We start from the raw sequence: 24,219 nt of genomic DNA on the forward strand, positions 1-24,219 counted from the left end.
ATCTGGACATTATGCTTGGATGGAGCTGAGATTTTTCTCTTACGTCTAAATTACTTTTGGCAGCTGAACGATGGCTTTTTGTTTGTTTGGTTTGGTTTCATTTAGAGGGACTGAGTGTCTGTGCACATATATTAAGTCTGATACAGGGATATAGTTGGAAGCTTTTCCTGACTGGTCTGATCAATCATGTTGTCAGCCCTAACATTCAGTGATTGATTAAAAAGCAGAACTCATCAAAAGTGGATCACTATGAAGAGATTATAATCTGACCATTTTACCAAGGTTTATAGTTTATAATGGGCTGGGGTTTTTTTCCTAGTACATGCAATCAGACATTTCTGTTGTTTTCAAATTTAAATTAAAAAAATAATAAAACTTATCCAACATTTTCCTTTTTGATAATTGTTTATGATTACAATACAAATCTTAAAGATGACAAGACAATTATTTAAAATATAATGTGATTAAGTGTAAATTATATATGCCACAGTTGCAGTGAGGCTTAATCAGTTTTGTTGCTAATGACACTGGCATTTGCAGTGACATCTCAAACCTCAGTAAATCTAATACTTGAGCAGCCCACTCTTCTAGCTAATGTGGAACTGATGATTTGAAGAAAGTGTCTTATTAAAACTTAGCAGCAAAAATATGAAAGAAGATATGGCAGTTATGTTCCTTTCAAAGAAGATGTTCTCTTCAACAAGAATGCCCTGATTATGGTAGTATAATGTGTCAGTATCTATGGAAATGTTCATTTCAAAAGCTCCTATTGGCATCAGTGAAAAAATTCTTAATGAAAGCAGATGGTGGTTGAATTGGTGACCTCTTCTTTAGCTCGTTTGTTTTCTTTCAGGGGAGCAAAGTTCCTTATCCACTACTGGTAGAAGTAATGGCTACAGTAAAGTAAAGGCTAAGGTCTTTGTAAATGACATAACCAGAAATACTGATAATTATTATTTCACTTTCTGATTAATTTCTTTTAGTGAGATCCACATACCAGTGAAAATAATGAGAATATTGCCACTGATTTCAAAAAGCTATCTATAGGGAACATTTTGCATTAGGTAAGAGTTTGTCATATAATCAGTTTTATTCTTTCCTCAGGGAACTCAATTTATTAGTCATTTTCTTCTACTAGTGTGGGTCTTACAGCCAGTGACAGGAACAATGGCAAATATATAGTTATAAAACCATAAAAGTTGGCAGAGGCGTGCAGATGCAATTAAATTATTCCAGCACTTTAAAATAAAATCTGATCCAACATCAGACTGTCAGTGTAGGTAATCAGTTTCCTGTTTTTGAAAATTCACTGCAGTCTTAATCCAAAGGTCTGATCCAAATAAGTAAATGGAAAAATACCCACTGATTTCAGTGAGTGTTGTATCAAGTCCTCATTATTTTATATAAAGTTCTAGGAGTAGTCATCTCCAAAGGAGATTTTGACAATGAAAATCCAACTCACCTCAGAATATCAGGAATTTGTTTTGTCTAATTTATGAAACTTCATGCCATTGGAGAAGGTGGCATCTTTCTTCTGAAGGATAGATGTAGATTTTTAAATCAAATATTTCTTTCCAGTGGTTCCAGTGCCTATCAAGTTATATATGTTATGATGTTAGCTGAATTTCTCACACAGAGGAGTGAACTGGTATGACTGACAGCAGAAGTCAGTCCTAGGAAGAACTGAAGGTGTTGTCTGCTTCACTGAAAGACTCAAAGCAAAATGCTAAGTTATTATTCTCTTGAATCCTTTTCAGCATTTATGACTGCTACTCTAAGAAATATTTTTCATTTCATAAGGCTAGTGTGATGCCAGAAACTAGAGAATGTCAAATGATAGACCCATAGAAATAAGATTTTGGTTGTACCGTTGTATGAATAGGATGTTTGAGCAGAACAGGAATAATTGATGAATGCTGGAAATTGCTGTGAGAGATGGTATTTTGTAACAACAGTGAGGATTAGCACACATTTCTTGTAAGAATGAAAACTCATAAAAGTTGCATCTCAGTACTGAAATAGGATACCCTTTACAAGCTAGACATGTGCTTATATATATGTATATGCATATATACTTGTACATATAAATGCATATATATGAGAAAGCAGGGTAGAAATAAAGAACATATGAACAAGAATGAGAGGTCTTTCACTCAGTAGGTGTAATTTTGCTGTTATTCTGTAGTCAGACTAAGATAATTTTTTTTTCCTGGAGTAAATAAGAGCTTTACTGAAAATTGGAATAGATAAAAATGTGATAAAAATGTGATGCGATACATTGCATTATATCTGTGTGGTCTATCATATATATATAGTATATTGTAACATACAGATGGCATACATATGATAGGCATATATAGTGTTAAAGTCATGATTCATGACAATAATATGTTGGAAGCCATCTGTTCTTCTCTGTGAGACAACAATCTGACATGCTTTGCTTCCTGGAAAACAGTCGCATTTATACAATATTGCATAAAATCAGCTGCAGGAGGGTTTTATTGCATTACCCGTAACAAAGCTGCAAGCACTGAAGCACCTGTCTGAAGCAGACTAACACTGTTAATGGAGAAAAAGAAAAGCAAAGTGTGCATTTAACTCCCTGTTGCAAGTTACGCAGGGATGGACTATGGACTCTCAGCAGATTCACAGGAGAGGCTGGGTGCCAGGGCTGCACAGCCTGTTACACTCTTGTTTGAGCAGGAGCAACTGGTCTTCAGGACACAGAAGCAGTTCTCTGGTGTGTCCCAGCTATGGGCCAGTTGCTGGGTGTGGATATCATGGCTCTGCCTCTTCCCATACCTCCCTCCCCCATGTGTAATCGTTCTCTGTCAGGACAATATCATTCCACTGCTTTACTGGAGCAACCAATACATGAAGTGAAAAACACTATAAAAAGTATGCCTTCACGTAAGATATTTCCATCTGAATATTTCTTTGTGTATTGCTCTTAACTGCTCCATTTCATAGAGACCAATACAAACAGCTTCTTAATTTATAGTATGTTAAACCCAAGATACATGGTGAAAATAGAATTCACTTAACTGAATTTAATTGAAATACGTTCCTCTGAATTATTCTGAAGGATGGAAAGGATGGAACATAAGTAAGGATTACTGTAAGAAATAACACACTGGAAAAAAGTTTGGCAAGCAAAATGAAACTTAGTATACCAAATTTCATTTGCTAGTAAAATTTTTTCTACAAATACTCTTTTTAGAGAAACGCTTATGCAAAGCCTAACAAGGAATAAAAATGCACCATAATATGCTACCTGAAAAGGCTCATAAAAAAAATCTGAGCTATTATAAAACAGTAGCACGTTGCTTAAGAGCACATAATGCCTAAACCATAAGAGCTTTAATGTATTCATGAAGTGAAATGGTGAGTCTTGTTGCTACTACATATGCTACGTTTGTGTACTTTATGCAAAGTCAGAGAAGTGTATTAAAGCAATTGTTCTGTGCATGTAAAAAAATACCTGAAGTCAATAAAGTTGTTTCAAAAAAAGTATATTTTATGTCTAATACAGTGGGGTTTCTTTTTTGGTTGTTTTTTCAAGCTGGAGATCCAGCTCTATGCTGGATATGTTTACTCTCTTTTTATACTATTTTTGCGGTAATTCACCCTGAAGTCTCCCAGGTCCCCTTGACAGTTTGATTATTTGTCATGTATCTATTGAAAATACTACTTGCCTTCTTTGTTAATGGAATATTTGATTTTGCTTGTATATTCAAATGCTTTTAAAATTAGTGATTTTCCCTGTTAAAGTCCATATACATTTGAATATAAAATGATAGCCTTTTATGGTCACCCCTGCTTCTTTTTAGGTAGATTTAAGGAGTTCTTTGCAAAAGGCACTAAATCTATTACTTTATGAGACAGCTTGTATGCAAGAGACATTTCCTAAGAAACTTTCTAGGTTTCTAGAAGTTTCCATAAAGTAAACCTGATTTCAACCCTGTTAAATTATGAAGTTATATACCACAATGTTTGGTTTAGAAGAGCCAAGAGGTGGAAAAATTGCTTGAGGAAAGGTAAAAAGAGTTATGATTGATTTCTGCCTGGCTCTCAGATTCTCACTTCCTGAACCAGTGTAGCAGGGACATAGAAAGATGACACATATTGACTCTGGGGAGGGAGATGCAATGATTTGCCTTATTATTTTCCATGCCAGGCATGTAATAGAGCAATACTGTGCCAAGCAGTGAAAGAAGAAATTTCTAGCTTATCTGTCCTTCAGCTTGAAGAACTGTCGTACATATTTCTGAAAGAGAGGTATATATTTTGAAATTAGGACCTTACAGCAAATAAGAACAAAAAAGCACCTAGATCTTCTGATAGAGTCGAAGCAGGACAAAATACCAGGAAATACAAACAGTACTCAGTTTACATATAAATGCCCTTACAAGGAAGTGCCCTGTGGATCACCAGCTCCAGAAAAATTATTCTGATTGTGGTGTTGTGTACTTTTTCTCCTACAAGGTAGAGCAAAGTTGCTTAATGTTTTTTCAGTCATTCTCAAATATCTGTACATGTTGCCTTTGTTGTCTGATTGATTCATAGATCTATTTGCGATTCTTGGACTACGAGATGCAGAATTCCAATGAATGCAAAAGGAATTTTGTAGCTGTCTATGATGGAAGCAGCTCCGTGGAGGATTTGAAAGCAAAGTTTTGCAGCACTGTTGCTAATGATGTAATGCTGCGGACAGGTCTTGGTGTAATCCGCATGTGGGCAGATGAAGGCAGTCGAAACAGCCGATTCCAGATGCTCTTCACATCTTTCCAAGAACGTAAGACCCTAATCAATGCATCTGCCTTTCAGTTTGTTAAATGATACAAGTCCCAAAATCTGTTAATATTTTCTTCATGCAGAGTAGTCACTGAAGAATGTTGCCAAACAAGCCTATGTAAATATTCAGAACAGTTTTTATTACATGCATTTGTAGTGAGCAGTAATTTGTAATGCAGTAGCATTTGGGGCATTTGGAGCTAATTCAAAGACAGGAAAACAGGTAGAAGCAGTCATGACCTGTAAAGTCATATGGCCATGACTTTTGTCTTATCCCCAAGTTACCAGGGTGCTATGCCTCAATTTTTCCTTGTACAACATGGAAAATAATACAGCTCTGAAGGTTTTTATCAAGTCTGATCCTTTTTTATGAATTTGATTTTTTAGATCCCATTCTAATATGCGTTTGAAAAATACCCTATGATTATTTTATCACAGTTCGTGGGTGTGTGCACATATCAATAAACATATGTCAGAGATTGTTAAGCAAAGAATTTACATTTTTGTAGCAACAAAAGCTTTCTAAAAGCCTTACATATTTCAGTTAATATTCTCTCTATGTGCCTTACTTGCATTTAAATGTTTATATGAATTCTGGACTCAGATAATAAGTAAAATAGGCTTTGAAATAAAAAAAAGGTACTTCTAGCCAGCCTAAGAAAACAAACACACAGTCAAACCAACAGCAAAAAACCTCAACAAAACCCAATAATTCCATTCGCTGAAAATGATTGACCCAGCTAATCCTGTGAAAGACCTGTGAAAGATATCAATTTGTTTTCTTTGGTGGAAATAGTACATATTTGATCTCTTGAGAAAGATGTATGTGCATTTATTTTCATATGCTGGTTCACGTTAATTTTTAATGTGTTTTTTGGTTTGTGCATCACATATCTGACCGAAAGATTTCTGTGCAGCTGTCATTGGTTATAATGAAGGCTCAATCCTACCAAACACATTCTTCATCTGCATTCTGTGTGTGTGTACCCTTCAATGAGGCAATGAGACTCTGTTTAGAACAGCCTCCCTAATTCTTTAATTATGGCTCTGATTAAAAATTTCTGACAGTTTACATGCCTGAAACTGCATGAGCCACTGTACTCTCACACTTGCAGCCTTATGGATTATATTTTTCTTGCCTGCAAATCAGGTCAGATCTAAAAGGTATTGAGAACCCTCAGTTGAGATGTCCTTTCTCATTTCTGCAACTAGAGATATCTTGAATATTCAAGATCTGATTCATTTTTTCACAAGGCATCTTGATCTGTTACCTTAGAAACAACTGCATAGACACTGGAGGTTCACAGCATATAAAGAACTGGAAAGTGAAACACTGTGATGACTAACTTGAAATGAAGGTTTGAATAAGTGTGTGTTTGCAAATCTCTCCTATTTTAAAGAAAGTAAGGAAAAATGAGTGATTTTTTTTCTCTTACAGTATTCCTAATATATTTATCTGACATGCTACATCTTATGAGCTACTCCATTCTTGTAAGAAGATGACAATTTATACTGCAGGGTATTCTGACTGGTAAATTCGAAATACTGATATGTTTTCTGTAAATTCACTCTGAACAGTCATTGCTCACTAAAAGCTGAAAAATTATTAAAGGCTAAATTGTTCTTTGAAATATGTCTTCACAGCCTGCTCATAAATAATAGAAGAAACTGCATCTGTGATTGTAATACTAGAAACTGACTTTAAAGATTTAAAGGTTATGCAGATGGTACTTTCTCTGTCGTGTCAGTTGTCTGTAAGTCCTGCCCTATGCTGCATACTGGTGCTGGCTGTCGGAAGTCAGCTAGAACAGATGTCAATGAGACCCACTGTGAGACACATCTCATAGCATGTAAACTGCAACATCTTTCAGCAGCATGTGGGAATAATTAGATCATTGGCATGGAAGAGAAGGAGTGTCAGACCTCATTCAGGGAGATGTGCATCAGGGAACAGACACCTGTGTCTCTATTTGGGGACAAAGATGAAAAATTGTATATTGTTAATCTTGGGCTGAGAAAGGAAAAAAAATAGAAGATTACGTTTGTGTTGCGGTTATGTGCAGGGCAAAGAGTGCAAAAGTAGAATTCCAGTACTGTTCCTGTCAGAATGACCAGGAGATGTTGTGATCTGTTGCTCCCCAAGTTCCTCTCCTTAGTGTGGAATTAAGCTGTTGAGACTGTGACTCTTCCCTTACACAAGGCTCTGTGAACTCAAAGTGGTATTTTTTGGAAACAGGCTACTGAGCCTGAGCAACATTTTCTTTCAGTTTAAGTCTGTTCAGTGTTAATTCTTTTTATAGAGCCATTTCCTGGGGATGTAAAATTGAGTAGAATAGAGAAGTCTTAAAGAGATTTCTTATATGATTATTTTCATATGTTTTGATCATGTGCTCCGAATATGTATGCATTTTTTGCTGGCGTCTGAAAAGTGGTCTTACAAGTTTCCAAACCACCAGCAATGATACTTTCAGATCAGCAGTGCTATAAATATGTCTGAAGGAAAGGCATATAATGCATGAGGTTTCCTATGCCAGAAAATCAGGAATGATTTTCACATCATCAAGATAGTAGTAGAGCTCTAAGTAACACTTAATAACCAATTAATTTTTAATAGGTGATAATTTATAGTGATGATCTGATATTTCATTATCAGCATTATTAGCTATTCCAACTGTCATAATGGGATTTTTTCTGCTTATGTCCTTACCTTTTTAATATTTAAGATATCTTCTAAGCATAATCATATTTTTATGTATGGTAGTCACTATCTACACTAGCTTTTAAATATCCAATAAATTAATATTAGAATGAGAAAAAAAAAGAAAACAAGAAAGCTGGTGTCGTCAAAAGGTGTCTGTTCATCTGGTAAGAAGACTTGAAAAATGAGTCTTTGTTTTTTACCCACTGACTAACTGTTCATTTCATTTTCCATGATTGGAGAGTGATCTCCAGCCTGATTAATGACAGACATGCTACACCTACAGCTTCTTCAAAGAGCTGTTCCTCAGCAGACACACCTACACTTTAGCCTAAAAGAAGATTTGTAGAACCAGGGCATAAGGGACAAGAGAAAAACCCTCTGTATGCACAGCAGGCAAGATGTTTGCTCTCTCACCTCTGACTGCTCTTTGGTACCACTGCTTCCTTCTCTGCCCATAATCCTGCACCAGAAACCCCAGTCCAGAAAAACGTCATTCCTTGTCTTATTTTATTGTCCCTTTAAGCTCTAAGCCTGTTTTTAAAGCCCTCTCACGTGTGACTTTTCTAATGGAGCTGAAGTTCTATCATTCTTATTTTATTTTTAATAACAAAACCCATATTGGATAGAAATCTAAGGTCATTGTCAGGGGATTAGTGAACAGCTTTATCAAATAAGAGCACCCAAGTCCTTGTTTACAGACTTGAAGGTGATCACGCAGCACGGGTGATGGGGAAAAGGGACTTCAGGTATGCAGTGTTAAGGACTGTGTTTATTGTGGTAAAGCTAAGGGAACTACCGAAAAAGAGAACAAAAAGGTGATAAGCTAGGTGGGCGTAGATCTCCTCTCAAGCAACCAGCAGCAGGACAAGAGGGCACAGTCTTAAGCTGTACCAGGGGAGGTTTAGGTTGGATGTTAGGAAGAAATTCTTTACAAAGAGAGTAATCAGACATTGGAATGGGCTGCCCAAGGAGGTGTTGGATTCACCATCCCTGAAGGTTTTTAAGATGAGACTGGATGTGCCACTCAGTGCCACGGTCTAGTAACCACGGCGGTGTTGGATCAAGGGTTGGACTTGATGACCTTGGAGGTCTTTTCCAACTCGATTGATTCTATGATTCTATGAAGTGCAACACGTGAACAGGCGGTTTCCCTTTGCAAAGACTTAGGAATATAAACAGATTGCAGCTTTGCTGATTTTGGTCTCTGCTTCTGCACTAATACATTAAAAAAAAACCACTGGGATTGCCTCCTTCCTGATGAGCACTCATCTGTGATTTTCTTCCCTTCTGTGCTGTTTGCAGTTATCTCTGGTAAAAAACCCTCCCTGGCTAAGCATCCCAGTGACTCTCTGACCCTGAACAAAAAAATGTTTGTGGTGCCTAGAGTGTATAAACTGAACACAGACTGGACCTCTGAGCACATGCTCCTGAGCTGCCATTCTCTGGTGAGCTTGTATAGGAAAAAAATAAAACCAACCAAAACCCAACCAACCAACCAAAACAAAAAAACCCCTGGAAAAACCAAAACTAAAACCCAAATAAAACCAAACAAAACCAAAACAAAAAAAACCCCACAACTAATGAAACAACTAAAAAACCGTAACCAAAACCAAACCAAACCCAAAACTCACAACCCCACTCCCAAACAAACAAAAACGCGTGAAACCACATATAGATTTTTTTTAAAGACAAGATTATCGATGTGTATCTGGTATTAACTATTCATAAAAGTTACATTTATCTTGAACAGACCTGTCTGAAGATGACTGAGAAATAACATTTAGTATTAAGCACATTTCATTGTCAAGTTTCTGTATTTTAATAACTTTTTTTTATTTCATTGATGGCAAATGAAAAGATAATAATTTTACTTTAGATTATGTACTTGTAGTGTACAGTACTAAAACCAGCTTAGTAATTTTATAATTTTAATAAGTCAACTGAAACAGTCACTCAGTATGACTGATGAATTTTTCCTTGAAAAGGCTGCTAGAAAACTTCTTCTTTTTCAAGGATGATTCAAGGAACATTTGAAAAATTTAATTTTTCTTCCTCTTGTGGAGGAAAGAAAGCCCTATATTTCAGGACTGAACAATAGAAAAATCCAAATGATCTGTACTTAAAGAATTCACATGCAGAGCATGATGCAATGAGCTGTCTTGAGTAGATGAGGAGTAGGTGTGAAATGTCTAACGACTTCAGTGTAAAATGTTTCTTACATCTAACCATTGTTAAAATTTCAGATTTTTCCCATTTACCCTTAGGAAGAAGTAAGAACTCTCAAAAATGTTATGACAAGAAGAGAAGGGGGGAAGAGGGATAAGACTAAAAATAGGAAGTGGTTTAGGACATTTGTCTAAGATTATCGAGTCCTGGCCTGAAATCCCTGCCTTGAAACAGGCTTAAAGGGTAAATCCACATAGTTCAATGAAGGATGACATAGGCACCCAAGCTAGGTTACTCAGATCTAGTTCACACTCCAGAAGCAAAGGAGTTGCACTAATGCTGTAAGGTGGTAAGAAATGGTGTAAATACACTGGGGAAAGCACTGCACTGAAGTGGAACAGCCAGGCTTCACACGAGTTCCATAACAATTCTGCTATTAACTCCATCTTGTAAAAATGTTTTGACCTGGCCATGTTTGTATTTTATATCCAAAGTAACCTGAAATACCCAATAAAATTATGCTCAATGCACAAAGCAATGTATTTTGCTATTAATGTGATAATATCACAAAAGTATAATAATCTTTAATAACATGGAATATTTAATTTCTCTACCACTTTCTAAATATTTTCGTTTTATAGTACAAACTGGAATGCGTTACTCGTGATTATTTTAGTGTCTAAGTGAAAGCAGTATAATTATATTTTTAAATATAAACTATGACTTCTTTTATTTCATCTTGCTTTGTTAAAATGGCGCATTGAAGAACTCTTAATACACTTCATTGTTGTCTGCCTTAAGGCTATTCAGGATTAAAATATTCATTTTGGATTAATAAATGAAAAAGTATATGGACACGTGCATTTGTAAAAGCTTCCCATAGTAAGAAAATATAGACAACTACATTGGTTCAGTTTTTATGAATTTGAAAAGCAGTAGCAAACACAAGCTTTTTTTGAATGCTGTGATGGTAACCTTGTGGAAAGATGAATAATATAACAATGTCCTAATTTGTACTAGAAACAAAATATATTTATATGATCAATAATAGAAACAGTATTGTTGTTATTATTATAGTTGTGGTTTTTTAAGTGCACATTTCCTAAACCTGAAAAAGATTGGAATACCATTTTTATTCCTGGTAACTCGCTTATATATCGTCTAGGATAAGGGCACCATCTTGTGTTCAATATAAATACTCGTTGCAAAGAAGATAATGTTACATTATAATGAATTCAATAACTATAAAATTTTTTTGTATATTAAGATACAAGGTGTTCTTATAGCACCCATATTCATTAAAAATATTCATTCATTAAAAATATTCTATTCATTAAAAATAGAATGAAAACTTTTGAAGTTTTTCATTGTGTATATGATTTTATACAAACTGTAATTTTATATAAAAATAATTATCAGTTCAAATCCAAACCAGAAAAAGAATCTTTAATAATATTTTTTCTTTAATTAGTGATTTAATTTAGATTGTAGTGTTTTCATACAGTAAAAATTTATCAGAGGTCTAAATTTATTAAAACACATCAGATAGAATTATATGTGTAGTTTCAATTTGCTCACTTTTGTTATAATCATTGTGAATTCTTCATTGTGCTGAATATGCTATCTCACCTATTTCTAGGCCAGTATCTTGTCAGAGTTTGACGCGAGGCAGCTTTGGGACACAGGAGAAATTATATAATTGTGTGTTCCCAGCTGTTACTTTTAATCTAATTACAAAGTCACTCTTTTCAAAGAGTCATGGAGGGGTTGGAAGGGACTCCAGGATGTGGTCTAGTCCAATCCTTCTGCTCAAAGCAGGGTCAGTTACAGCAGGTTGCGTCCAGTTGTGTTTTTAATATCTTCAATGATGAAGACTCCACAACCTCTCTGGTAAACAAGCTCGTGCATAGTGTCTGACTGGTCTTAAAGTAGAAGTTTGTTCTTGGATTTTAAAGGGAATTGCCTATGTTTAATTTAGTGCTTCTTGCTTCTTGACTTGTCGCTGGACATCGCTGAGAAGAGCTTGGTTCTGTCTTCTTTACTCCCTCCCATTGGGTATTTGTATGCATGGACAAGAGCCTGCATGAGCCTTCTCTTCTTCGGGTTGAACAGTCTGAGGTCTCTCAGCCTCTCTTCATGTGTCTGATGTCTCAAGCCTTAAAGGGGAAGGATCATATCTCTCAACCTGCTGACAATTCTGTTTCTAATGCAGCCCAGCATACTGGTGGCATTCTTTGCCACAAGAGCACAATGCTGGCCCACAGTCACCTTATTGCATAACAGAACCTATTCTGCAAACTTCCTTTCTAGACAGTCAGTCCCCAGCATGTATTAGTGCACAAAGTTATTCTTTCCCAGAGACAGGACTTTGCATTTCCTTTTGTTGATCTGTTTGACATTCATTTCTGTTCAGCCTGTTGAGGCCCCGGTCAGCATGACTTTAAAGAGATAATCAAGAGTGGCTTCACAGTAATATTAGCCAACTTATTCCCTCTTTGCAGCATCCTGAACTTCACCATCTCATACTCACTGCAGCCAGGGCTGCTCTTGACATTCACATCCTTGCTTGGTTCTTGTTTACGAGTATGAGGCACAGCAGAGGTACCTTCATCATCTCCCCAATTACCTATGTCAGGAAGCTATCACTGCACTCTGGAAGCTTCCTGGATTGCTTGTGCCCTGCTGTGTTGCCCTCCACAGGGTTAAAATCCCCATAAAGACCAGGGCCCATGAATGTGAGGCTGTTTCCAGCTGCCTAAAGATTTTGTTGACTTCTTGACCATGATCAAGTAGTCCAGACACAAAGTACAATATTAGTAGCTGTGGGCTGACGCTGGGCTTTCCACTAATCATGACCCAATAACTCTCACTTGGCTCCTTGCTTGAGTGAGCTTTCTCTGTTCCTGCTACTCTCATATAAAGGGCATTTATATAGTCATGGGGAAAACCACAGAGTGATAAAGCACGGCTCCTGCTGTGTGGAGATGCTTGTGTTGTTTAATCTAGTTGAAGTTAATGATAGTGGGGGCTTCCATTTGTGAAAAAATTCCACAAGCTTGATGTCACATACCTTGACTGCTTGATTCCACTCCCGTCCTGAGTTCTCTAACAGCTTCAGAAAAGCATCAGGACCAGATATATCTTGCTATAAAAGAAACTTGTTTACTATCGGTTCATTTATCTTTTTGCTATTACTAGAATGTCTTTGATACAACATCCCAAGACCTCATTGCTGTGCCTTTTCAGGGGCAAGGAAACTAATTCCTCCAATGTACAATGGGACCGACAAGTTTTCAGCTTCCCTAGACGCTTTCATTCATTCCAGCAAAAAGCCTTAATTAGAGTGGAGAAAATATGACCCTAGCCCTAACCCTAACCCTAACCTCTTGACAATCTTAATCAATCCAGGTTCATGGGCCCACAGAGAGAACTTGACTATACTACTTTTATAAATATGAAAAAGAGGGAGCTGTTTGTCATTAGTTTTCTGAATCTTACATTTGTGTTTCTTTCCTGTTAAGTTTTCTGTACCTGGTCTGAAATTGCTTTGCATCACTATTTATCTTGTTTTGACATTTATTCACATACCATTTTGTTCCTCCACAGTTCAACAGCACAATTTAGAAAAATTGAAATTTTCATTCCTTTTTCTTCCTTTCTCTTACCTTTCCATATCTCCCTGCTATCTCTTTGTATAATTACTCCTTCTTCTTAAATCTGCAGAAAATGTCTTTCTTATTGCCCTTAATTTTTCTCTAATTTCCAAAACATTTCCTAATATTTTTCATTTGATCTTGCTGTTCCTTTCAGTGCAGAATGCATTAATTGACATCTACTTTTCCTATACAGTTCTCTCTTTCTTCCTCTTCTTCCTCTTCCTTTCACTTCCTACCTACCTGCCTTTAGTTCTCCTTTTCTACTTACCACTTCTGAATTCCTTTATTTCTGCCTTGCACAACTACCCTTTCTTCCTTTAAATTGCTCTGTTTTCTTTTGGGATTTGTTTTTTTCACTATTAATTCTTTCTTTGAAGTTGCATTTAGGATTAAATCAGACTGATTTTAAAGTCATAGACATCTAGGTGATTCTGCCTGCTCAGACACAGCACTCTGTTCACCCATTTCTTTTCTAAGGTCCTTCATGCCACTCTGAATGATTTTTGGTCTTTTTTTTTTTTCCTTCTTTGTGGCTTTATTAACAGAAGCTATCCTGATCTTGCAATTGGTGTTTTTTGTTAGTTTGTTTGGGTTTTTTTTTCTCCTCTTTGGTTGGTTGGTTTTTTGGTTGGTTTGTCTTTGGTTTTTTCTTCTTTTGTTCCTGTGTCACTCTGTGCTTTCTCCATTCAGGTCTTATTTTCTTGCACACTTCCTACCTATTACCATGATTTTGAATGGGTAGCTCTTTAGATTTTCTTAGGTTTCTCTTTTCCATAATTCTCTTCCTCTGCTTCACCTTTTTTTGCTTAGAGTAGACAGTGAGACTTTCTGCATGTCGGAAAGAACCAGTCCCAAAAGTTCCTCACCTGGAAACAGCTAGAGTGTGGAAGGATGATTATGCCTCTGATATGTTACCTATATGAGGTGTCAGATCATGATGTGACACAATATCCTCCAGGCTCAGACCTCACTGTCCCCAAATGACAGCAACAGATAGATAAGGACTGTCCCAAAGTACCCTCCCTTTCTATATGCACGTGCTGTTTTGGTCTTTCTGTCCATTCTAAAGTAGAATCCTTTTTGTAACAAACTTACAACCTCATCAGGCTCACTGCAGCTTAGGGGATGGTATACCAGACTTAAAAAAAAAATTAACAGTGAACAGAAGCAGGCTGGTTGATGTCTTCAGCATTGGCTAAGACATATAGTACATATATACTGTTATATCTGAGTGAACAGTTGCATATTTGAGGGTGTACACTTTGATTTTGATGGCATTTACTATTTATTTAACAGACCATAAATGCTCCAAATAAGCCATTGTAGTCAGTTATGGATATCTGAACTTAAACACTTATTGAAGAGTGGATTTCTTGTCATGATATATGGAGTCGTTAAGTTTTACAATATAAATACTTTGTGCTGTCCTTAGTTTGCAAATCACTAAAGCAGTTGTCTGCTCTGAGCCAGTCTCTGCACTGTGCATATATGTTGTCACAGAAATTGCTTTTACAGTTGCAGAGGAGAATAATTGCTATGAAGCATCAAATTCGAAGTATAAATAGTATGAACATCATAACTCCTTTCTGGTTAGTTAAGTCTTAGTTTATTTTTTATCTTTCCCTTAAAAATAATTATAATAATACTTTTGGGTTGTTTGAACTAAAAAAAAACATAAGGAGTTAATTTTTACTGATTTAACACTGATAAAGTTTGTAGCTCTTCTAAATGAAGGAAGGTCTTCTGGTTTGGTTTTAATAAAAAAAATATGAGGAGTAATTTATCTTTACTGTGTCATATGCTTTTGGAGTAGTAGCTTCACAATGCCAACACCTAATCATCTCCCAACACTTCCATAAACAGCACAGATTAGCAAGCATGTATGATTTTTTCTGATGGCTTCCAAGCAGCTTCTTCACAGTAATAATAGATGGCCATCAGTAAAGCCTTTTTCCTGCAGCTTTAATCTGCATGCATCTTCTAGATCATGGGCTTCAGGGACGCTGAAGACTGCTGCTTTTATTAATCTTCATACTTGTGATCAAAGTGGTGCTTCTTAACTGTAGCCTTTCTCATGACTAAAAGGTTTTGTAAAGTAATTTTACTTTCTCTGTGTATAAATGCTCAGGCATCATTTATAGGGGCCCTAAAGTGACTTCTTCAAGTCACACAAGTTTTCTTACAAAGCTTGAGTTTCAGCAACAAACTTTAAAAGAAATTATTTCTTATACACTAGATCTGTCTGGGATGCAGTTAACTCTTTTCCTAGCAGCCCATAGGGTGATGTATTTTACATCTGTGGCTAAAATTGTTGATAATGTATCAATGATGCCCCATCAATGGGCCAATCAACAGGCCAACCCACTACGACCGTGATAATCAGGCTAAGGGAAAGTCCAGTCATCTTAGACAAAACTGAAAATCTCTTGCCACAGAGTAATAAAAAGTGTGTGACTGTCAATTGAGTGCTGTCAATGCTGCATGTCAAATAATTATTATGCTCACGGAACCTGTGTTGTATAGTTTTTTCCTATTACAGATTACATGACCGCTCCTAGATGTGTGTGTTGTGGAGTGCTGAATGATTTGCTACTTAATATCAGCTTTTTCTCTCTTGTTTTTAGCCCCTTGTGAAGCCAACACATTCTTTTGCCACAGTAATATGTGTATAAATAATACACTGGTCTGCAACGGACTCCAGAACTGCGTGTATCCCTGGGATGAAAACCACTGCAAAGGTAATGTTAAGGATTGAAAAAGTCAAATCATGTAAACTGCATGAGATTCAGCAAAGGATCCTCAGTTTCTTGTTAAGTATGTGCCAGGTTCATGAAAACTCAGGAAGAGTAATTCAGGAAAAGCGTACATCAAGCATTAGAGAAAATGAAGGGAGCTAAAAGATGCCGATGGATCTTACTTTCAGTGTTTGTATTCATGATGTGTCGTGTTGCATTGGTTACATCCTTCTGGCTGACTATATGCTTCTGGGAGGCTTTCTGATCACTTCTTCTCTGCTTCCCATACAATCTAAAGTATAATTAAAAGTACTGTTTCAGTTCCTTTGTCATAGGTACTTTTGTAGTGGAGTAACATATTGGTAGTAGGTGTCTTTTAGCTGCATGCTATGCCCATAATAGGCCATGTGGTTTTAAAAGCCAAGGTGAAGTGGAATTTACACTGCAAGAAAGCAAAGAAATCCAACGATAATCAAGTGAAATTGAAGAGTGAGGAACAAGCCCAGGAAATCAGGTGTAATGTCTGTTTCATAGGGAGGGAGGGATGTTCCTAACCATGTGTTGGCAGCGGTTTCTGCATATTGCTGTGTTTCTGGAAAAAAAAAAAGTCAGCATCTGTGTTGTCTTCAGGGAAAAGAGCTTAACTAACTTACATTGCAGGCTTGGGAGACAGTTTGCTTCCCTCCTGCCCACCCCCATCCATCCCCACCACCCCCCCCCGATCCAGATTTGTTCCTGGAAACATGGGATATGCCAAATTTAGGAACCAATCAAGAAAAAATTCAGAATGAGGTGGATTAACAGTCAGCCCATAAGTCTGCTGAAGCCTGTAAAATCCTGACAAGCAGTGCAATAGGGTAAAACACAAATGAAAGCATACTTCAAAAGAACACAAACTGTGGCATAGCATAATATTCTTCAAAGAAACTAAACATACAATTGGGAAATAATTATTCATTCTCTAGTTCTTCAGAACAGCAGAAAACAGAAAATCTTCACCACTCTTTTAATTTCCAGAATGATTTTCATCTTTCTTTTGCCAAGTATCTTTTTATTGGGTCTTGTGTGTTTATCCTCTCTTTTTTTTTTTAACTATGAAAAGGAGGTTTGCTGATTCCAGCAAAAAGGTTGTTTGCTGCAGTGCTGCTTTTTCTAAGTCTGCTTTTTCTCCAGAGTCTGTGTCAGTCAGTTAGAAAAACACTGGGTAAGAGTAGGCAATGGGGAGTACTGAAAAGTTAATTTTTGGAATCTAGGAGATTCTGAAGAGATGGATGTTGCTGTTTTGGTGCCAGTAACTTTCATTTCAAAGGCTTTTTGTCAAGTTCTTTGATGTGTTTTAGGTTGCCAAGAAAAATTACAGTAAACTTAATCACAATTATCGAGTCTTGCTATGCCTGAGAGAGAAAGATAAGAATGCTTTCAGCTGGAATTTCTACAGGGCTCAGTCACCATCTCATGTGCCTGCAGCCATTTGAAAGCAAATCACAAAGAAAGATACACAACAGTAGGGTGAAACTGGTTTTATTTTTATTATTTTACTGCATATTTTTGTTTATCATCACTCACAATGCAGTTTGCTGGCTAATCTATTAGAGGCCTCTGAGTAAAGGGTAGTAGACATGATCAGCTTTTGTGTTTTTATGGGTGTTCAGAAAAGTTTTGTAAATTAATAGAAAAAAAAAAAAGAAATAACTTGCACCAATTTGTTTTTTCCTTTCTCAAATCTCAGTTTGAATAACTTTTCTATTTTCTCCTGATTTAGCTTTTTCCTTGAGCGCTGCAAAATTCCCAGTCAGCTCACAATTATTAGGACTTCAACACAGTTTGCAATGCAAAGAGAAATTTCTTTTTAAATTTTTCAAAATCTTGTTCTTCCATTGGGCCTAACGTCCTAGTTGCATATATTTACTGGAAGGGACAGAAATAATGAAGAGAACATCTGTAACAGTCTTGGGGGCTTTAGCAGGCAAATAGAGTTCAGAGGTGACACTGAAGCCATCTGCTTGTTACGGTGGTTGCTTTTTATAAAAAAACATATATAATTCTTTCAATTAATTAAGCCTGCAATATACCCTGAACAAATGACTTTCCAAGCGAATAGGCACACAGAGGACTTGTGTGTTGTTTATTTAGCTTTCATGAATACCTGATTTCTTCCTCTTTTCTCTTTTGTTGATGAGATTGATTAAGTGAACTCAGACATATACTAGGCTCAGCTTTGTAGTAATCTGTGAACTCATCATGATTGTTTTTATTCCTGAACTGCAATTAATGCTATGCCTTTTTTTTTTCCTCCTATCACACAGAAAAAAGAAAAGCTAACCTATTGGACCAACTTACCAATACCAGTGGGACTATAATTGGGGTGACTTCTTGCATTGTGATCATCCTCATTGTCATATCTATTATAGTACAGATCAAGCAGCCTCGTAAAAAATTTGTCCAAAGGAAAACAGACTTTGATCAAAATGTGTTCCAGGAGGTGTTTGAGCCTCCTCATTATGAGTTATGCACCCTCAGAGGGACAGGGACTACAGCTGACCTTGCTGATGTTGCAGATGACTTTGAAAATTATCATAAACTGCGGAGATCCTCTTCAAAATGCATTCATGACCATCACTGTGGATCACAAGTGTCTAGCATTAAGGGCAGCCGTAGTAACCTCAGCACAAGAGATGCTTCTGTCTTGACAGAAATACAACCCCAGCCTGTAAAACCACTTGTTCAACCCATGAACAGGAGAAATATCCTTGTCATGAAGCATAGCTACTCACAAGATGCTGCAGATGCGTGTGAGATAGACGAAATTGAAGAGGTACCAACCACAAGCCACAGGCTGTCCAGACATGATAAATCTGTTCAGCGGTCAGTATCAATAGATTTTTGATGAAGATTATTTGTAAGGACTTGATTGGCCAAACATATTCCCTCTTTATTCAGTAAAGTTATATTTTTTTTTCTTCTTTACTTATTGTTTAAATTTATGTTTGCTGATAGTACATACTATTACATTATTTCTCTTCCTGTCTCTCTTTCTCTCATCTCTGCTCCTGGTTCCTGAAGGATCCTGTATCTCAGCTTTACATTTCTACTTTATTTCTTTCTTTTTATTTTTACTATTTTACACATATCCAAATGCATACATACACAGGTCAACAGAGAACAGGTACAATTTTTAAAAACCAAAGAAGATTGTGTAAATTTAGTTTTTGGAAAAGCCACATATATGTGGTTTCCTTGTAACTGAGGTGGCCTTGAGTATAATCCATGGTTGGTCTAACCATCTCTGAATCAATACATCAATAAATAAAAAATACATGTATCCATTTTGGTGCATGACACAAGAATGAGGATCACAATCCTGGGGTAAGGAAACCCCTTTTATCATGAAATGTTAACTTTTATATAATGAATGAAAATATTTTCAAATTTTAATGTATCCGTTCCATTATTAATCACAGTATTTTTGTCATACTTAAGATAGATGGACAAATTAGAACATGAGGCACCATAGTGAACTCATATATTTACATATAAGAATGAAGCTAAAAGGAATCTTTCTAATCAATAAAAAAGGAAAGTCAAGCATGATATTTTTAATAAAAGACCTATTTTTTCTATATATTGCACTTTGAATGACTGTAAATATAAATGATTAAAAGTTTACAAGCAAAAGAAAAAAAAGCAAAAACATTTATGAACAATATATTTAAAAAACACACATAACTTTTTTTATATATATTTGTTTTCTCTTCCATGCATTATTTATGCACTTCTTTTGACTGTTTACATGCCCTCCATATTTTCTTTGCACATTAAGGCATTTCTATTTCTTAAAAAAAAAGTTATTTGACTATTTTAATCTAACTGCATGCCTGTGTAAATTACTTCATGAATATTGGTCAGATTATCAAAGTGTACTGTTTATTAAGTATATATATGCATATATTTCTTCTTTTCTATGCAAACACTATTATTTTGAATGAAATAGCCATAACATTCCAGGTTCTGCCTCATTGGGTCTCTAAGCAAACATGAGTCTGAGTACAACACAACTAGGGTCTAAGAGACAAACCTGAGGTAAGTAAACTTACGTATACAGCAATTGAATCATCTGTTGCTTTCCATTTCATTTGTTATTTTTCTGAAATGCATATTAGGTCTCAAACTGTATATCACTTTGTATGGAGAGAGCCAGAGTTGAATTCTAAGAGAACTGAAAGACAGATGACCACTTTAACATTGCAAACTAAGCAAAATTTTTTAGTTGCTTATTCTTGGCAGTACTATAATCAGCCCCAGCTAAATGCAATCTTCATTCCAAACACCTTATAAAGTCAGGTGCTTTGCATGTCTCTTCTGTTTCATTTTTTTTTAATTATTATTTATGAAAATAAAATTTAGAGTCCCAGCATTTGAAATAGTACATAAAACTTGACAATCTAACTCAGGTCAGTAAGATGTGGAACTATCTGGCTTTGGATCATTTTATTCATTCGACCTTGTGAAATGTTGGGGGAGGATTTGTGAAGTTTTGGGGGAAGAGTATGTGGTAGTACTGATAAATTTAGAGATTCTGTAGCACTGTTGTTAATGTTTTCAAATTAAACTCACTCTTTTGAGTCTAGGAATATTCCTAGACTTTTAATTTTGCATCATTTTTATCAGCATTTAATCTCAATAAACATAATCTCAGATGTTTATAATAGACTTAAAGATAGCTGCTAGTCTGTCAATTTATATACGTGTATGTATAAACATAGATATGTGTATATACATTTTTATGTGTATATATGTATAAAGTAATTTTACAGGGAAAGAATCCATTAATGGTTTTATTGCTTGTAGATAGATTAAGTAAATATTTTTCTGCATTTTTTCTTCAGAGAACATCTTTTAACTTTTTTTTCCTTTCAGACAACTATTCATGCAGTCATGAAAACTCTGAATGGAAAAATTTATAATGAATTAGCTGTCTGAAAGAAAGAGTGGAAAATTTTCTAATTTAATTTCATTGCCTTCATGCAAATCTAAGAAATATAAGCATATCTTACTTCTGTAGCAAGATACTCCCATTGCACAATAATATATTTCTTTTGCAATGTTGTTGCCGGCCACCAAGTGCTCCTTAGTTATTAAATATATTTGGAGATTTGCCACAAACTTGAGGAAGAAATTAGCTCCTAAGATTGACCCCTTTTTTTTAAGCATAGTTTTATTTGAGTTTATATATTTTATGTCTGCTTTTTACTTGTATGTTTTGTGATATGTGGAAGAAGATTTACATTGAACCTTTGTTATATGTACGTTGTTTTCATTATATAGACTGCTTGAGAATAGTGCGCTCCTGGGTGATTTTGAACATGCTACAATGAAATGTGAAACTGTCGTCCTCGGAAACACCAGCTAGAGGTTTTATGGACTCTGACCAGCTATTCTCATGTCATGACAAAATTCAGCAAACAGTGTTGAGTAAAATTACTAGAAGGCAATAAGACTTTGGTTATTATGCTTATCAGTCATTTCTCTTTTTTCTTTTTCTCTCTTCTTTTCGTTACAATTTAAATTCCCAATTTCAGGAACAATTTATTGAAATCAGGTATTTAGCCATTCATAATCACTTCAATAGAAGCATTTGTTGGATAAGCATCTAGCAATATGACTGAATTTGACATTGAGAAATTAATCTGCATGTTTGTTACTGAATATTTGAGTTGGCAAAAATCCCTTTATTAGATACATTGTAAAAAGCATGCATTCACAATTATTGCTGTTACTGTTCCATTTCTGTGTCATATGCTTGCTACTTGTAACTTTTTATATAAAAATACATAAAAAAATGTATAATAATTTCGTACCTTGAGTTTAATGGCAATGTTTTCTTTTACCTAATTTATCAATCCTGTGTAATTTGGGAGATTGACCTCAAAAAGTATCTTCTAGGAATTTAAAACCCAGATACAGCAGGAAATCATCTGTCTCTCATCCCTCACTTACTGAAAAGCAAAATACATTTTTTTTTACGATTTAAATGGATTCATATTACATAAAGCTGATCACTTAATTTAAGTTCAGAGGTTTGTGTTAAGCTATATGCTCAATTCTGTACTCTTCATTAATTTATTTCCATGGTAATTAATAAGAAGATTGCTTCAATGTAGTAGAGTGGCAGATATTGATCGGTTACACAAATGTTATGTCTGGGTTCCAATTTTAGAAATACAGATATGAACCACTTCCCTATGCAAGACAAAATTATATTCGTAATTCAAGCTACAAATATTAGCAACTGACACCAAAATTACACCTGAGAAGTTGCGTTATTATAGGTTGAAGAGCCAAAATTATGTAAAGTTGAAAGTCCTCTTATTTAAGAATTCAGTAACCATGCATAAAATCATAGTTTCATTATCTATGTAAAGTGTTACCTTCCAAATTCTGTTTTAAAACAAATCCCAGTTCCTTCTTAAGCATCTTGTGTCATTCATGGACGATATAAAAATGTTGCTAGATTTATTGAAAAAAGCATAAAAAATTCCATGTATCTTCCCAAAGTATAAAAAGATGGGAAAAGAGAAAACCTGAAAGACTGACATAAAAAATAAGGTGAGCTGTTTAAATATACAGGATCTAATTTGTATAATTAAAAATACAGAAAATTTGATTTCTACAAGTGTGATTTAGGAATGACATGAAAAGATGAAGGGTTTTAGGTATTTGATTACTTTTTTTGTACACTAAATTTACATTATATTTTACACCACTCGTTTTTAGCTTGATTAAATTGTTTGCTCTCACATATTAGCTGCAAAAGACAGTCCTCTGTCCTCTCCAGTCATTGAGAGTCATTGAGTCATCCCTCAGTTACATGGGTTTGTAGCATGCACTAATAGTTCATTTCCAGATCAATATCTCTTTATAATTCATATACTTTATCACTGCTTTTTCCCTTAATCTTATCAAATCCTAGCTCATCATCCTTTCTTAAGTATATTATATTATTTGCCACATACATGCTTAAAATGGATGCATCTATGCATCCATTTTAAAATAAAGGAAGAATGGAAGACTTGTTAGAAGAAGTGCATATACAGCCACAAACATTGATGTATATTTATAAATATTTGCTAATGGAGATAGTGCATAAATAAATATAAAAGGAAAATTCTAAATATTAATTTAGCTTTGGATGAATTGTATTGGTCTCAGAAAAATGCTTAACTTTTGGTTTTTATAATTGCTATATATTTAAGTGCCTAAATCCCCTGAAATACAGAGTTTGTCTAGTCCTTTCTAGACAAGTGCACAATAAAATGAATTTTAAGATTCTTCCAGTGAAGTGTTGACTGAAAGAACTAAACTGGAGAAGACATGGATTTTAATAATTACATTTCATGCATATCCTTGCTTTCTTTTAAAAATACCTAATTGTGTCACAGAAAAAGAAGGGAATAACATAAAACCTGTGTAAATAGAGCAAGTCAAACAAAGTGAGAATGTTAATGCTTACTTGATTTTGGAAACTCCTTTAGAAATATGTTGCCTAATAGCTAGGTATACCCTTAAACAGAAACAGCACTGTGAATTGCAAAATATCTGTAAGCTGGGGGAACAGGGTCAAATTATATCTATTAATATAAATGAAAATAAATTCAAACCTAGTTAAAATATTATAATTTAAATATTCAATTCCAAATAATTAAATGCTTTATGTAGTCAGTAAATAATAGCCTAGTCCACTATACTGCAAACAGTAAAGAAAACTTTTGTTTCGTATCACACAACAGTAGGATATCTTAATGTGAAACTCAAAATATTGAAATAAAAGGAGTTGTTGCTGGAAGTAAACAGCTTTCCTTTCCTATGAGTATTTTCTATTATTAGGAAGGTACTCTTTTAAAAGCAGAAGGCAGTTCAAACAAGCTTTCTGTTTTATGGAAAGAAAGTTTGGCTTGTTAAATTAACAGAGCTATATGTGTTAATACTGTATAACAAAACAGTAACTTACAGTAAATTAGCAGAGCTAGTGGTCTTAGCTTCATGCATTTTACCTCATGTTAGCCTTAAGCTAAAACTAAGAATGGTATTTATTAGATCATTTTGGTTTGACTGGTGCAGTGTGTTTGATCTACAGCTTTGCTGACAGTATGCCTATTTCTTATATACT

General features: G+C 35.2%; 1 protein-coding gene across 3 annotated transcripts in view; it reads left to right on the top strand.

Moving 5' to 3' along the window:
* Positions 1-23,312, top strand: part of NETO1 (neuropilin and tolloid like 1) — a 65,020-nt gene extending 41,708 nt beyond the window's left edge. Inside the window, exons 7-11 of one of the 3 annotated variants that reach the window (XM_017819604.1) lie at positions 4,567-4,795; positions 15,942-16,055; positions 18,359-18,917; positions 20,082-20,132; positions 21,378-23,312. In XM_017819604.1, the coding sequence (XP_017675093.1) occupies positions 4,567-4,795; positions 15,942-16,055; positions 18,359-18,917; positions 20,082-20,118 (939 nt within the window). In that variant the 3' untranslated portion in view covers positions 20,119-20,132; positions 21,378-23,312. Of the gene's footprint in view, positions 1-4,566; positions 4,796-15,941; positions 16,056-18,358; positions 18,918-20,057; positions 20,133-21,377 lie in introns of all 3 variants that reach the window. The other 2 variants (XM_017819603.1, XM_017819602.1) reach the window with 2 other exon arrangements.
* The last annotated feature ends 907 nt before the right edge of the window (positions 23,313-24,219 follow it).

The sequence above is a fragment of the Lepidothrix coronata genome, unplaced genomic scaffold (assembly GCF_001604755.1).
Source record: "Lepidothrix coronata isolate B3197 unplaced genomic scaffold, Lepidothrix_coronata-1.0 Scaffold75, whole genome shotgun sequence".
NCBI lineage: Eukaryota > Metazoa > Chordata > Aves > Passeriformes > Pipridae > Lepidothrix > Lepidothrix coronata.